Source organism: Tetrao urogallus, assembly GCF_951394365.1.
Source record: "Tetrao urogallus genome assembly, chromosome: 7".
Classification (NCBI taxonomy): domain Eukaryota; kingdom Metazoa; phylum Chordata; class Aves; order Galliformes; family Phasianidae; genus Tetrao; species Tetrao urogallus.
In genome coordinates, this window is record NC_136820.1 from 31,129,861 (window position 1) to 31,142,283 (window position 12,423).

General features: G+C 43.7%; 1 protein-coding gene across 1 annotated transcript in view; it reads left to right on the forward strand.

The window, feature by feature from the left end:
• Positions 1-12,423, forward strand: part of LOC306948497 (ATP-dependent translocase ABCB1-like) — a gene marked incomplete at both ends in the record, with an annotated part of 48,518 nt that overhangs the window by 14,980 nt on the left and 21,115 nt on the right. The window contains 5 exons of the mRNA XM_079538136.1: positions 6,810-6,935; positions 7,128-7,331; positions 7,720-7,890; positions 10,293-10,454; positions 12,218-12,388. Coding sequence (XP_079394262.1) covers positions 6,810-6,935; positions 7,128-7,331; positions 7,720-7,890; positions 10,293-10,454; positions 12,218-12,388 — 834 coding nt within the window. The remainder of the gene's footprint in view (positions 1-6,809; positions 6,936-7,127; positions 7,332-7,719; positions 7,891-10,292; positions 10,455-12,217; positions 12,389-12,423) is intronic.

The following is a 12,423-nucleotide window of genomic DNA, read 5'->3' on the forward strand; positions in this document are numbered from 1 at the left end:
CATCACTACATCATGCTTAACACATGGGATTACAGACTGCACTCCCCCAACATCAAATTCCCTTGTGGTACACACTGAACATCCCCGTTTTTCTGCATCACCCACCAGGTGGACCCAGGTCCCTGGGCAAAGACAGTTCCGCGAAGAGGTTTGCCCTTCCCAGAAGCAGGAAAAACCCAAACTGCTTTTCCTAACATGTTCTTTACATGTACTACAGGGACCTTATCTCCCTCTACAATATGTAGGGAGCTGGATTGGGTAGGACCATCTCGACTGATTGATCCTCTGGTGTTAACCAGCCAGGTGGCTTCTGCCAAATGCTTCTCCCAGTGTTTAAATGTTCCGCCACCCATTGCTTTCAACATGGTTTTTAACAACCCGTTGTAGCGTTCGATCTTACCAGAGGCTGGTGCATGATAGGGGATATGATAAATCCACTCGATGCCATGTTCTCTGGCCCAAGTATCCACAAGTGAATTTTTAAAATGAGTCCCATTATCTGACTCAATTCTTTCCGGGGTGCCATGTCGCCACAGGATTTGCCTCTCCAGACCTAATATGGTGTTTCGGGCGGTAGCATGGGGTACTGCATATGTTTCGAGCCACCCGGTTGTTGCCTCCACCATGGTGAGCACATAATGCTTACCATTGCGAGATCGTGGCAAAGTGATATAATCAACCTGCCATGCCTCCCCATATTTGTACTTTTGCCATCGCCCTTCCTCCCAGAGAGGTTTCATCCTCTTAGCTTGTTTAATTGTGGCGCATGTATCACAGTCATGAATGATTTGTACAATGGCATCCATAGTTAAGTCCACCCCTCGGTCTCTGGCCCATTTGTATGTTGCGTCTCTCCCTTGATGACCTGAGGTCTCATGGGCCCACCGAGCTAAAAATAACTCACCCTTGTTCTGCCAGTCCAGGTCTATTTGAGCCACCTCAATTCTGGCAGCTTGGTCTACCTGATGGTTATTTCGCTGATCTTCTGTAGCTCTACTCTTGGGCACATGAGCATCTACATGACGCACCTTTATAACCATATTTTTTGTTCGGGTAGCAATATCTTTCCATAGGTCAGCAGCCCAAATAGGCTTGCCCTTTCTTTGCCAATTATTTTGCTCCCACTGCTGTAACCACCCCCATAAGGCATTTGCTACCATCCATGAATCAGTGTAGAGATAGAGCATTGGCCACCTCTCCCGTTCAGCGACATCTAAGGCCAGTTGGACAGCCTTTACCTCTGCAAATTGGCTTGATTCTCCTTTCCCTTCGGTGGCCTCTGCAACTTGTCGTGTGGGGCTCCACACAGCAGATTTCCATCTGCGATGCTTTCCCACAATACGACACGATCCATCTGTGAACAGGGCATATTTCTTTTCATTCTCTGGTAATTCATTGTATGGTGGGGCTTCTTTAGCACGAGATACATCTTCTGCTGGTGGTGTTCCAAACTTTTTACCTTCAGGCCAGTCCATGATGACTTCTAGGATTCCTGGACGGCTGAGGTTCCCCATCCGTGCTCGTTGTGTAATCAGTGCAACCCACTTACTCCAAGTGGCATCAGTAGCATGATGGGTGGAAGGAACCTTTCCCTTGAACATCCAGTTCAGCACTGGCAGTCGAGGTGCCAGAAGGAGCTGTGTTTCAGTACCGACTACTTCGGAAGCAGCCCGAACCCCTTCATACGCAGCTAAGATCTCCTTTTCAGTTGGAGTGTAGCCCTCCTCCGACCCCCTGTAGGCTCGACTCCAGAATCCCAAGGGTCGGCCTCGGGTCTCTCCTAAGGCTCTTTGCCACAAACTCCAAGTGGGGCCTTTCTCTCCAGCAGCAGTGTAGAGGATGTTCTTCACATCCTGTTCCATCCGTACTGGCCCCAGGGCCACAGCACGGGCTATCTCTTGTTTAATCTGCTCAAAAGCCTGCTGCTGCTCAGGACCCCACACAAAATCATTCTTCTTCCGTGTCACCTGATAAAGTGGGCTTACAATGAGGCTGTAGTTTGGAACATGCATTCTCCAAAAACCCACTACACCCAGAAACGATTGTGTCTCTTTCTTATTAGTGGGGGGAGACATGGCAGTGATTTTGTTGATCACATCTGTCGGGATGTGACGACGGCCATCTTGCCACTTTATGCCTAGGAACTGAATCTCCTGGGCAGGTCCTTTCACTTTGCTTCGCTTAATAGCAAAACCAGCACGGAGAAGGATCTGGATTATTTGCTCTCCTTTCTCAAAAACTTCCTTTGCTGTGTTGCCCCACACAATGATGTCATCAATGTACTGTAAGTGCTCAGGAGCACCTCCCTGTTCCAGTGCAGCTTGGATCAACCCATGGCAAATGGTTGGACTATGTTTCCACCCCTGGGGCAAACGGTTCCAGGTATACTGAATGCCCCTCCATGTGAAAGCAAACTGTGGCCTACATTCTTTGGCCAAAGGAATGGAGAAAAAGGCGTTAGCAATGTCAATGGTGGCATACCACTTAGCTGCTTTTGACTCCAGTTCGTATTGGAGTTCTAACATATCTGGCACAGCAGCACTCAATGAGGGTGTAACTTCATTCAGGCCACGGTAGTCCACCGTCAGCCTCCATTCTCCACTGGCTTTACGCACTGGCCATATGGGGCTGTTAAAAGGCGAGTGAGTTTTGCTGATCACTCCCTGATTCTCTAATTGATGAATTAACTTCTGAATGGGGAGCAAGGAATCCCTGTTGGTGCGATACTGCCGTCTGTGCACCGTTTTTGTAGCTATCGGTACCTGTTGCTCTTCCACTTGTAGCAACCCCACAACAGATGGATCTTCTGATAGGCCAGGCAAAACAGATAACTGCTTAACACCTGTGTCTACAGCAGCTATTCCAAAGGCCCATTGATACCCTTTGGGATCCTTAAAATATCCCCTTCTGAGGTAATCAATACCAAGTATACATGGAGCCTCTGGGCCAGTCACAATAGGGTGCTTTTGCCAGTCTCTACCAGTGAGGCTGATTTCGGCCTCCAACATAGTCAGTTCTTGGGAACCTCCTGTCACCCCATGAATATAAATTGATTCTGTCCCTTGGTGACTCGAGGGCATTAGAGTGCACTGTGCACCAGTATCCACCAGGGCCCTATATTTTAGTGATTCTGATGTGCCAGGCCATCTAATCCACACAGTCCAATAAACTCTATTATCCCTTTCCCCCCCCTGGCTGGGGGCAGGGCCCCTCTATTTGTTACCTCCGTTGTCTGCAGCAACTGGAGCAATCACCTTTCTGGAGAAGTTCACCTTGGTGGTTGATTTGTCTTGTAATTCTTTTACCCGTGCTTGAAGTGCTGGAGTAGGTTGCTTATGCCACTTCTTCATATCTTCTCCATGGTTGCGTAGGTAATGCCACAAGGCAAAACGTGACGTGGTCTTACTGTTGTCACTTGTTCGAGCAGGAGGACGTCTTCTTTTGATAGCTGAGACGTTGGATGACACTGACTGGGAGGAAATCAAGTTGATTAGCCCCTCAAGTAGGCTGTTTTGGGAATTCTGTTCCTCATTGGATGTATCTGTTACCACCATGTATTCATCGGCATCAGGCACGATTGATAGTTTACCTATTATATCTTCTTGTTTGTTCTCCATTCTGTCCAGCTTTTCAGCTACTTTTTCAATGGCTGAAACACAAGCTCGTAGAGGGCTTAAATGTAACTCAAAGTCTTGAAGTTTATTAAGCAACTCATTTATAAGGGGTCTTCTTTCCCCTCTGCCATACATAGCTGCAAATGTACTGGCGTACCTTTCTGGTGCAGTCTTTGTGAATGTACGCCACATGTTTGGTGTACACCTGGCTCTCTCGGGATCATGCTCTTGGTCTGGCTCATCAGGAATGAAATCGGGGCTATGTAGTGTTTCCACCACAGCACATTCTCTCAAATAACGGATGCCTTCTTCCATATCAGCCCATTTCTTCTTCTCAGGCATCAGATCGTCTTTGAAGGGGTATCTTTCTTTTACAGCTAACAACATCCGCTTCCAGAGGGTGAAGGCCTGGTTCTGGCATGTACTAATACCTCTGTCAATGGCTGAGTCCCTAGCAATGCCACCCAGTTGGCGAGCTTCTCTACTATCTAGCCACACACTGTTGGCCCCATTGTCCCAGCATCGAAGTAACCAAGTAGCAATAGGCTCATTTGGGTGGCGTGAGAAGTCTTTTCTCAGACTTCGAATTTCATTCATTTTCAGAGATCGATCAACAAAGGTAACAATATCTTGCTCACCTCTTGCTCTTCCAGGACTTCTTGCCCTTGTAGGTGTTGGTGACCGTGGTCTTACTGAGGGCCCCTCCCCTGGACTCAGAGGTGCTTCTCTTGGCCCTCGGAGCCACTCCTCTGGACCTCTTTCCTCCTCTTTTTTCTCTTCTAACTGAGTCGAGATTCGCTTTGTTTTCCGTCCTCTTACAGGGGCAACTGACATCGATTGTGGTGCCTCCTGTGGTTGATCAGGTTGGTCAGTTCCAATGCTCTCATCCTCCAGTTCAGCTTGGAGCTTGTTTCGTTCGATTATGACAGTATCTAGCTCAGATTGGAGGGTGTGTTGTTGAGATTGAAGATTGTCGAGCTTGGATTGCAGGGAGTCTCTCTCAATTCGGAGGGCATCTCTCTCAGATCGGAGGTTTTTCCTCTGGAGCAGGAGACTCTCTCGCTCATTTTGAACTTTTTCCCTGAGACTCTCCCTTTCAATTTCAGAAGCTCTCTCTCTCTCCAGGATAGTATTGAATAAGGCCCGATAAGCATTAGCCAGGCCCCAAATCATATGTGCCTCCTCAGAACTGCCCAAGCCGCAACATTCCTGCCTTAAATAGCTGTTTAGACTCTCGGGGTCTTTCAGGTGTTCTAGAGTAAAGTTCCATGAGACTGAAGATTTCCATCTGTCTAAAGTCTTTCCCAGACCTCTCCACACTCCCTGCCACTCAGTATTCTCTGGTTTTGGGGAGGACATCCTCAAAATATAATAAATACTAATACTGAGCGAAATGATGAGCAATACATTCAGGGAGATTAGTAATGCGACTAGGTGTTCATTCAAAAACTGCATTACAGGCTGAAAGGTGAGACTGGAAACCTTAAAAAATCCCAGTCCTGTAAAATTGACAGCTGTCTCCGGAATTGTAAGCCACATTGTACGAACGTGCCAGGTCCATATTTCCACCCATGTTTTCAATTGATTGTATATGCCGATTGCTCCATAGAGCAAGGTGGCCAGCTTAATTAATGCCCAGTATGTTTTGAGCATTAGGAAAGAAGAGGCAGCAGCGTGCAGCCCTTTAAGAGTCAGTTTCACTACAGAAAGCATTTTTTTTTTTTTTTTTTTTTTCTTTTTTTTACAGAGGCAAGATAGTAAAGCTCAGAGTTTACAAATATCCTACGATACTGGCAGTCCGCCTGGAGTTCTCAAGGTCACGTTTTCAGAGAGTAGTGGTAAAACAGATAAGCTTTCCCAACGGAACTCTCCGAGAGCAGAGAGTCTAAACAGCTAGAAAGCAACTGTTGCCCGCATTCTCCACCAAAAATGTCAACGGTTTATGGGCTGGTCCGGCCCAGTTCCGTGACCAGCAGGGCGGAGGGATCTGCGGATCCGCGCCTCTGGGAAAGGGGAAGCAGGGGACCCCAAAATACTTGAAAACAACAGCACTAATCTGAGGTGGAACAAATGATTTTACTAAATATAGTATTAGTAAAATACAATGAGAGAGAGAGAGAGAATCTGTTTGAATTGTATAGACCTCACCACAATGCTGGGGTGAGAAGTGCAGTCCAGTTGAGTGACTGAAGTACAGACGGCAAAGTGCAGATGGCGAAGCGCAGGCAGCGAAGCGCAGATAGCGAAGCGCAGACAGCGAAGCGCAGGCGAAGAAGAAGGATCAGGTGTCCTTGCATGGAGTTATATCCCCTTGCTGACCGCAAAGCCTCCTGGGGAAATGTAGTTCTTCTCCGTCGGACGAACATTCGGCAGATATCAAACCCCACCCCCAGTGCATTACATGATGTTATGGTGTGGAATACTGATGACCAAAAATCATAAAACCATGACACCGACAGCAGTGTAAGTGGGAAAGAAAAGTTCTTTCTTGTGACTGTTGGCACCTTCATCACCTCCCTGAGGCTGAGTAGTGGAGGGAGGAGAAAGTACATCTGCATGGAAAGCAGACCTTCACTTTTATAACACATGTGAAATGTTGAATTTTGAAGTTAGCAGTATAAGGAACAGTATCTTCACAATATGCAGTGAAACTACAAAGTCCCCCCTTCCACGGTTTCACATGCAGTTTTTCCCTTTCCTTGCTAGAGCTCTCCTACAAAATTTCCCAGAATTTTTGGATGATCAACAGTCTAATTCCATGGCATTATCTACTTCACAGATCTTCTACAAAAGAATTCAACATTTCCAGTGCTAGTTCTAATATCTTGATAATAGGAAAGTTAAGAATTCTATTGGTGGAGGCTGCTGTCATTTTTAAATGTTGAGTGAGCCTGTTCAAACTTAGGCAATCATCACATTACAGCAAATGTTATGACTGCAGACATATATGAACTTTATCAGTATTATAGTCACTGATAGAACAGAAACGGGCCACAATGAGAGAAAAATCACTGAAGATATGTTTAATAATGTATCAGTGGAATAGAGCCTGATTCAAAATGAAGAATACACGGATATCTCTGCTCAGTTTGGTAAATGTGAAGGATGTTTCACTGGAGTCTTTAAAGTTTCTGCAAGTTTACTCTGATGTTTTACATCTTGTTTGACTTTTGGCAACCTTTCTTACAAGCGCAGATACTGAAAGGCTTGAATCTCAAGATTAATTGTGGCCAGACAGTAGCCCTGGTTGGTGGCAGCGGCTGTGGAAAAAGTACAACTGTTCAGCTCATCCAGAGATTTTACGACCCCAAGGAAGGCACGGTAAGACTCTTCAAGTGAGCAGACTGCTCTGTGTTCTAACGGCACAGCTGTAAGAAGTCAGCTTCTGGTCTCACTGCCCTTGTTCAAATGGCATGGCCAAGTGTCCCCTAAAAAAGACAGGCTTTGGGCTGGGGAGAGAGTTCTTGACAACAGCACTTAGTAAATGGTGCTTGTCTGCTTCCCCTGCTGTAGATTACCATCGACGGGCAGGATCTGAAGAGCCTGAATGTAAGATATCTGCGGGAGATTATTGGTGTGGTGAACCAGGAGCCCGTGCTGTTTGCTACAACTATTGCAGAAAATATTCGTTACGGCCGCGAGGATGTCACCCTGGAAGAAATTGAAAAAGCTGCCAAGGAAGCTAATGCTTATGATTTCATCATGAAGCTCCCCAAGGTAAGCAGGCCAGCTGTCCTGCTGAAACAATTGCTTTTCAACCTACTCACTTAGCAAAGCGTTTCTCAGAAGGGCGTCTCCTGAACAGAGGAACCTCTTCCCGGAGCTGTGAATATGCAGAGCTGTGCAGAGCTTCCTCACCACTTTTGAGATTAATGTAAACTTTAAATTATTAAATGATGGCTGGATGAGCATGTAGGAAACGGAGAGAGTTCTAGGGACACAAACAGGAAGGCATATTTAAGCAGATGCTTAACATGCAGTGTTTTAGAGGAAGAGAAGATGCTGCTGGGGCTACTAACGCTGAGGTGCCTTTTCTGCACACTGCCTTTCCTTGGTGAGGGGACCAAGCTGACTGTTGGTGGAAATGTGTGTGCTTGTCTTGCAGAAGTTTGACACTGTGGTTGGAGAAAGAGGGGCACAGATGAGTGGAGGGCAGAAGCAGCGAATAGCCATTGCCCGTGCTCTGGTTCGCAATCCTAAAATTCTTCTGCTTGATGAGGCAACATCAGCTTTGGATAATGAGAGTGAATCCGTTGTGCAGGCAGCGCTGGATAAGGTCGGTATTGCTTTTTTATTTGAAGAGCTGCAAGAAGTTGCAATTCCAAAAACTTTAAAATAAACCTGAACTTGCAAATATTCACTGCTCATTCAAAGAATTGGAAGCACTTTGTATGTGCCCATGGAATTAAGTTAATGATGTTAAGAGCCAGACTGAACTTCACCAGGCTTTCCCAAAAAAACTTTTGGAAGTTGGAAGTGCTCAATGCAGACTACTATTCCCAAGCAGGAATCCACATGGGCTATGTTCTTATTAACAGCAAAGTAATTGGTTGGTTGGGTTTTTGAGTGGTAGTTTTTGTTGAAGGCCGTCTAAACATGCCTTTTAAAATACCTGGAGAACTGAAAAAAATAGCCAATCCTCGTCTGTTCTGAACAATCATGTGAACTGTTTACAAAGTAGTTCCACCTATTCCTCAGGCTGAATCAATCACATGTCAATCACTTTTTTTTTTTTCTAATTCCATTTCTCTCTCTCATTATACATCTCTGCTTATCATCCTCTAAGCAAACACAAATTATCAACATTGCATAAATATTTCCAGTACTGACCACAGTTTATCTGTGGACAGTATCTTCAGAAAGCATTTCCTCTCCCTATACTCTCTTGCCTCTGAAGAAGTAACTTGCTTTACCTGCTCTACATGGTCACGTCTGGGAGAATCAGACAACAGAATCCAAGTTCTCATCTATAATAATCTTTTATTCTGATAATTTCTGCTTGAACATCAAACTGCCATTAGCTGCAGTGACTGAGGCTCTTTCTACTGGTCCTAGTTTCTGACAGTTCACACTGCTCTGTGGAGCTATGTGGCGTGCTCAGTGATCTTTCCCCCAAACCATGCTCTATAAAGTGAATCCCAGGGACAGTAGGTCAGAGAACTGCTGATTAAGACACATTTGATGGGATCCCAACTGATTGTTGCAATGTAAGACTTATACAGCTAGTTTAAACAAGTTACATACCTCTAACCTCTCCAACCTATCTTTAAAATGTCATATGATGAGATGACGCTCCCTGTTGATGTGTCTGGCAGAACATACCGGAAAAGCTTGCTCCAACTAGACTAGCTCTGAAATTGCTAATGTTAAGCAAGAGGAAGCCAAGCTGTTGCGTGCCCAGTATGTACTTGTCCTCCTGCTACCTACTTTCTTTTCTCTCTTTCTGTGCTGAATGCATACCTCTATAAAAGGTTTACATCAGACTACTACATAGACCACTTTTCCCTACAGTCTTTACCAAGCCTCTGCTGCATCTTCATTTACCATTTACATGGATGGAGCATTCTGCTTTTAATGACTAAGGTCAATAGCTTGATTTTCTTCTACATTTTGATGTGATTCTTACCCTTTTAAGATTGCCTTAGTAAAGCAAAGCTTTCAGACTACCAAGAAAAGATATACCATTTGTTATAGGATGGTTTAAATGGGTGTAATTTCCAGTTCTCAAATCGTATAACAATATCAAACTGTCAGATGTAGTTTGAAAGTCTGTCAAGAATATTCCATCCATAACAGTTTTCACTGAACTTTATAAAGCTTGGATTAACTCACTGAGTTATTAGATATTAATACCAATTTATTTCAGAGCGCACTGTCAAAATGTGCTGGAAAACTATCTTTGACATGTCAAGCTAGATATTTATGGGATTTATTTTTATTATTAATGAATGGTAATAGAAGCATGATTTTAAGCACAATGTTAGATTAGTATTTCCAAAAAAGCAAACATGTAGTTTACAAAATCACAGAATTGTTTTGTTAAAGGGACCTTTAAAGGTCATCTAGTCCAACCCCTCTGCAGTGAGCAGGGACTCCTACAGCTAGATCAGATTGCCCAGAGCCCTGTCTAGCCCGACCTCAACTGTGTCCAGGGATGGGGCATCCATCACCTCTCTGGGCAGCCGGTTCCAAGAGCAATTAAAATTACTTTGTAAGGGACTAATCTGTAATACTTGTGAAATGCTCTGAAATATAATTGTTACTAACATGCTAAGTGGTTGTCTTTTTTTTTTTCTAGTAAAATCAGATACCTAACCTGGAAGAATAGTGAATGAGCAATTAATAAACAAACAAACAAAAAAAACCTTTTGATCTTAATGCTTAGAAGATTAAAAAGTAATAGTCCAGCAGGGAAAACCAGAGTACTTTGATTTGTATTAAATATGGTTTTATATTAAATATGTTTTGCAGTATTTTATTTGTTACATTTTTGTTTTTGATTACCTCAGAACTGAAAGGTAGTCTGAAATTCAATATTTCTTAATTGAAAATTCTGATCTTAATTAGAACACCAAATTCTTTTCAGTTAAAATATTTTGTTTAACCTTAATATGAAGAGAGGAAATATTAAATGTACCTGACAATGCTAATGTGGAGCCATCGTTATAATGTCTGCAGATCAGGAAGGGCTGCACTATACTTGTTATCGCTCATCGTTTGTCAACAGTTCGAAACGCAGATCTTATAGCTGCATTTGAACATGGTGTCATCACAGAACAGGGGACTCATGATGAACTGATGGAACAGAAGGGAGTTTACTACAAACTTGTTAATATGCAGGTAGCTTTTTCATTTTTTTTTTTCCATAACTTTTATTATGTTGTGCGGTGCTGAATTGTGCTTCCTACATTGCATTGTTTTCTCAGTAGAAAAACTCTAGGGAAAAAAACCTTTCCTGAGGAGTACTGAACTTCATAAGAAGAAAGAAATAAAGGTAAAATGTGCAAGTTTAACTCAAAGCTCTGAATTACAGTAATTATGAACAGAAAAGTTTTTAAGAAGTATGACATTAAAAGCAAAGTATATGAGAAAATTAAAATAAAGATTGTGGTAACAAAAATAAAGTTCTGGAACTGATAACTTCTCAGATTCCTTTTCCAACCTATAGAATCATGAAATAACTCGGGTTAATGGATCTTGATATTTTCTCTAGTCCAACTCCTTCTGAATACAGGGAAGAATCTGAGGTCCAAGGTTGCCAGGGCCATGTTCTGTTGGATTTGGAATGCCTCCAAGGATGGAGACTCCACACCCTCTGCAAGCCACTGCTCCAGTGCCTCATCACCCTCACTGTGATAATAGAAACTCTTACACAAGTACTTTTCCAAATCACCAGAATTATATTGACTCAGGCTCCTGCAGTTTTGTTATTCAGACAAGTCTATCTAGAATATTTTTGTTCTCTTTCAAACTGTCTTCTGAACATCTGTTTCTATCAGGTCTTAACTTTGAAATAGCTTGTAGTCTTCATGTCTCTTTCATCATGCTGAAGACTTCTCTTATTGAACTTATGAATCATAGAATTATAGAATAGCCTGGATTGAAAAGGACCACAATGATCATCTAGTTTCAACCCCCCTTATATGTGCAGGGTTGCCAGCCACTAGACCAGGATGCCCAGAGCCGCATCCAGCCTGGCCTTGAATGCCTCCAGGGATGGGGCATCCACAACCTCCTTGGGCAACCTGTTCCAGTGCTTCATCATCCTCTTTGTGAAAAGCTTCTTCCTACTATCTAACCCAAACCTCCCTGTCTCAGCTTAAAACCATTCCCTTTTGTCCTATCACTATCAACCCATGTAAACAGTTGCTCCCCCTCCTGTTTATATGCTCTCTTCAAGTATTGGAAGGCCAAAATGAGGTCTCCCTGGAGCCTTCTCTTCTCCAAGCTAAGCAAGCCCAGTTCCCTCAACCTCTTCATAAAAGAGGTGCTCCAGCCCTTAAATCATCTTAGTGGTCCTCCTCTGGACCTGCTCCAGGAGCTCCACGTCCTTCCTGTACTGGGGACCCCAGGCCTGGGCACAGTACTGCAGATGGGGCCTCACAAGAGCCGAGTAGAAGGGAACAACCACCTCCCTCTCCCTGCTGGCCACCCCTTTTTTAATGCAGCCCAGAGCATAGTTGGTCTTCCAGGCTGCAAGCACACACTGCTGGCTCATGTCCAGCTTCTCTTCCAGGACTTCCTCCCAAGTCCTTCTCTGCAGGGCTGCTCTCAAGGAGTTCTTCCCCCAGTCTGTATAAATACTAGGAAGTGCCCCAGCTATGTGTTGTCAGAACAGTTTAACATGATAACAAATGAGAAAAAAAATTATGGCTAAATTTTTTCCTCCTTTTAAGTGTTAGCACAATGACTATGATTCCAGTGACTATAGAGAGGACTTAATAAAACGTCAGTATTTGCTTGTGGTTGTGTAAAATTGCACAGTTCCCACTAATCTTCCATTTATCTAACAGAAAGCTGTTGTTTTTATTTAGAAAACATTTGAATGTACAGGACAATATGACCAGAAATGATTTTTAGCATCATACTGTGTTTCATTTCAGACATCAGAAACTGAAGATCAGTTACAGGAAGAAGACAGTAATGCATCAAGTGTCTCAGAAGGGGCACTGAATGGATCAATACTGACTGGACAGAAAAGACAGTCCACTCGGAAAAGCATAAAAAGGTTCAGAATACGGAATGATGAGCTTGATGAAAAAGCTGATCAGCTTGTGAGTGTCTGTGTATTCTTACCTGCATATGTTTT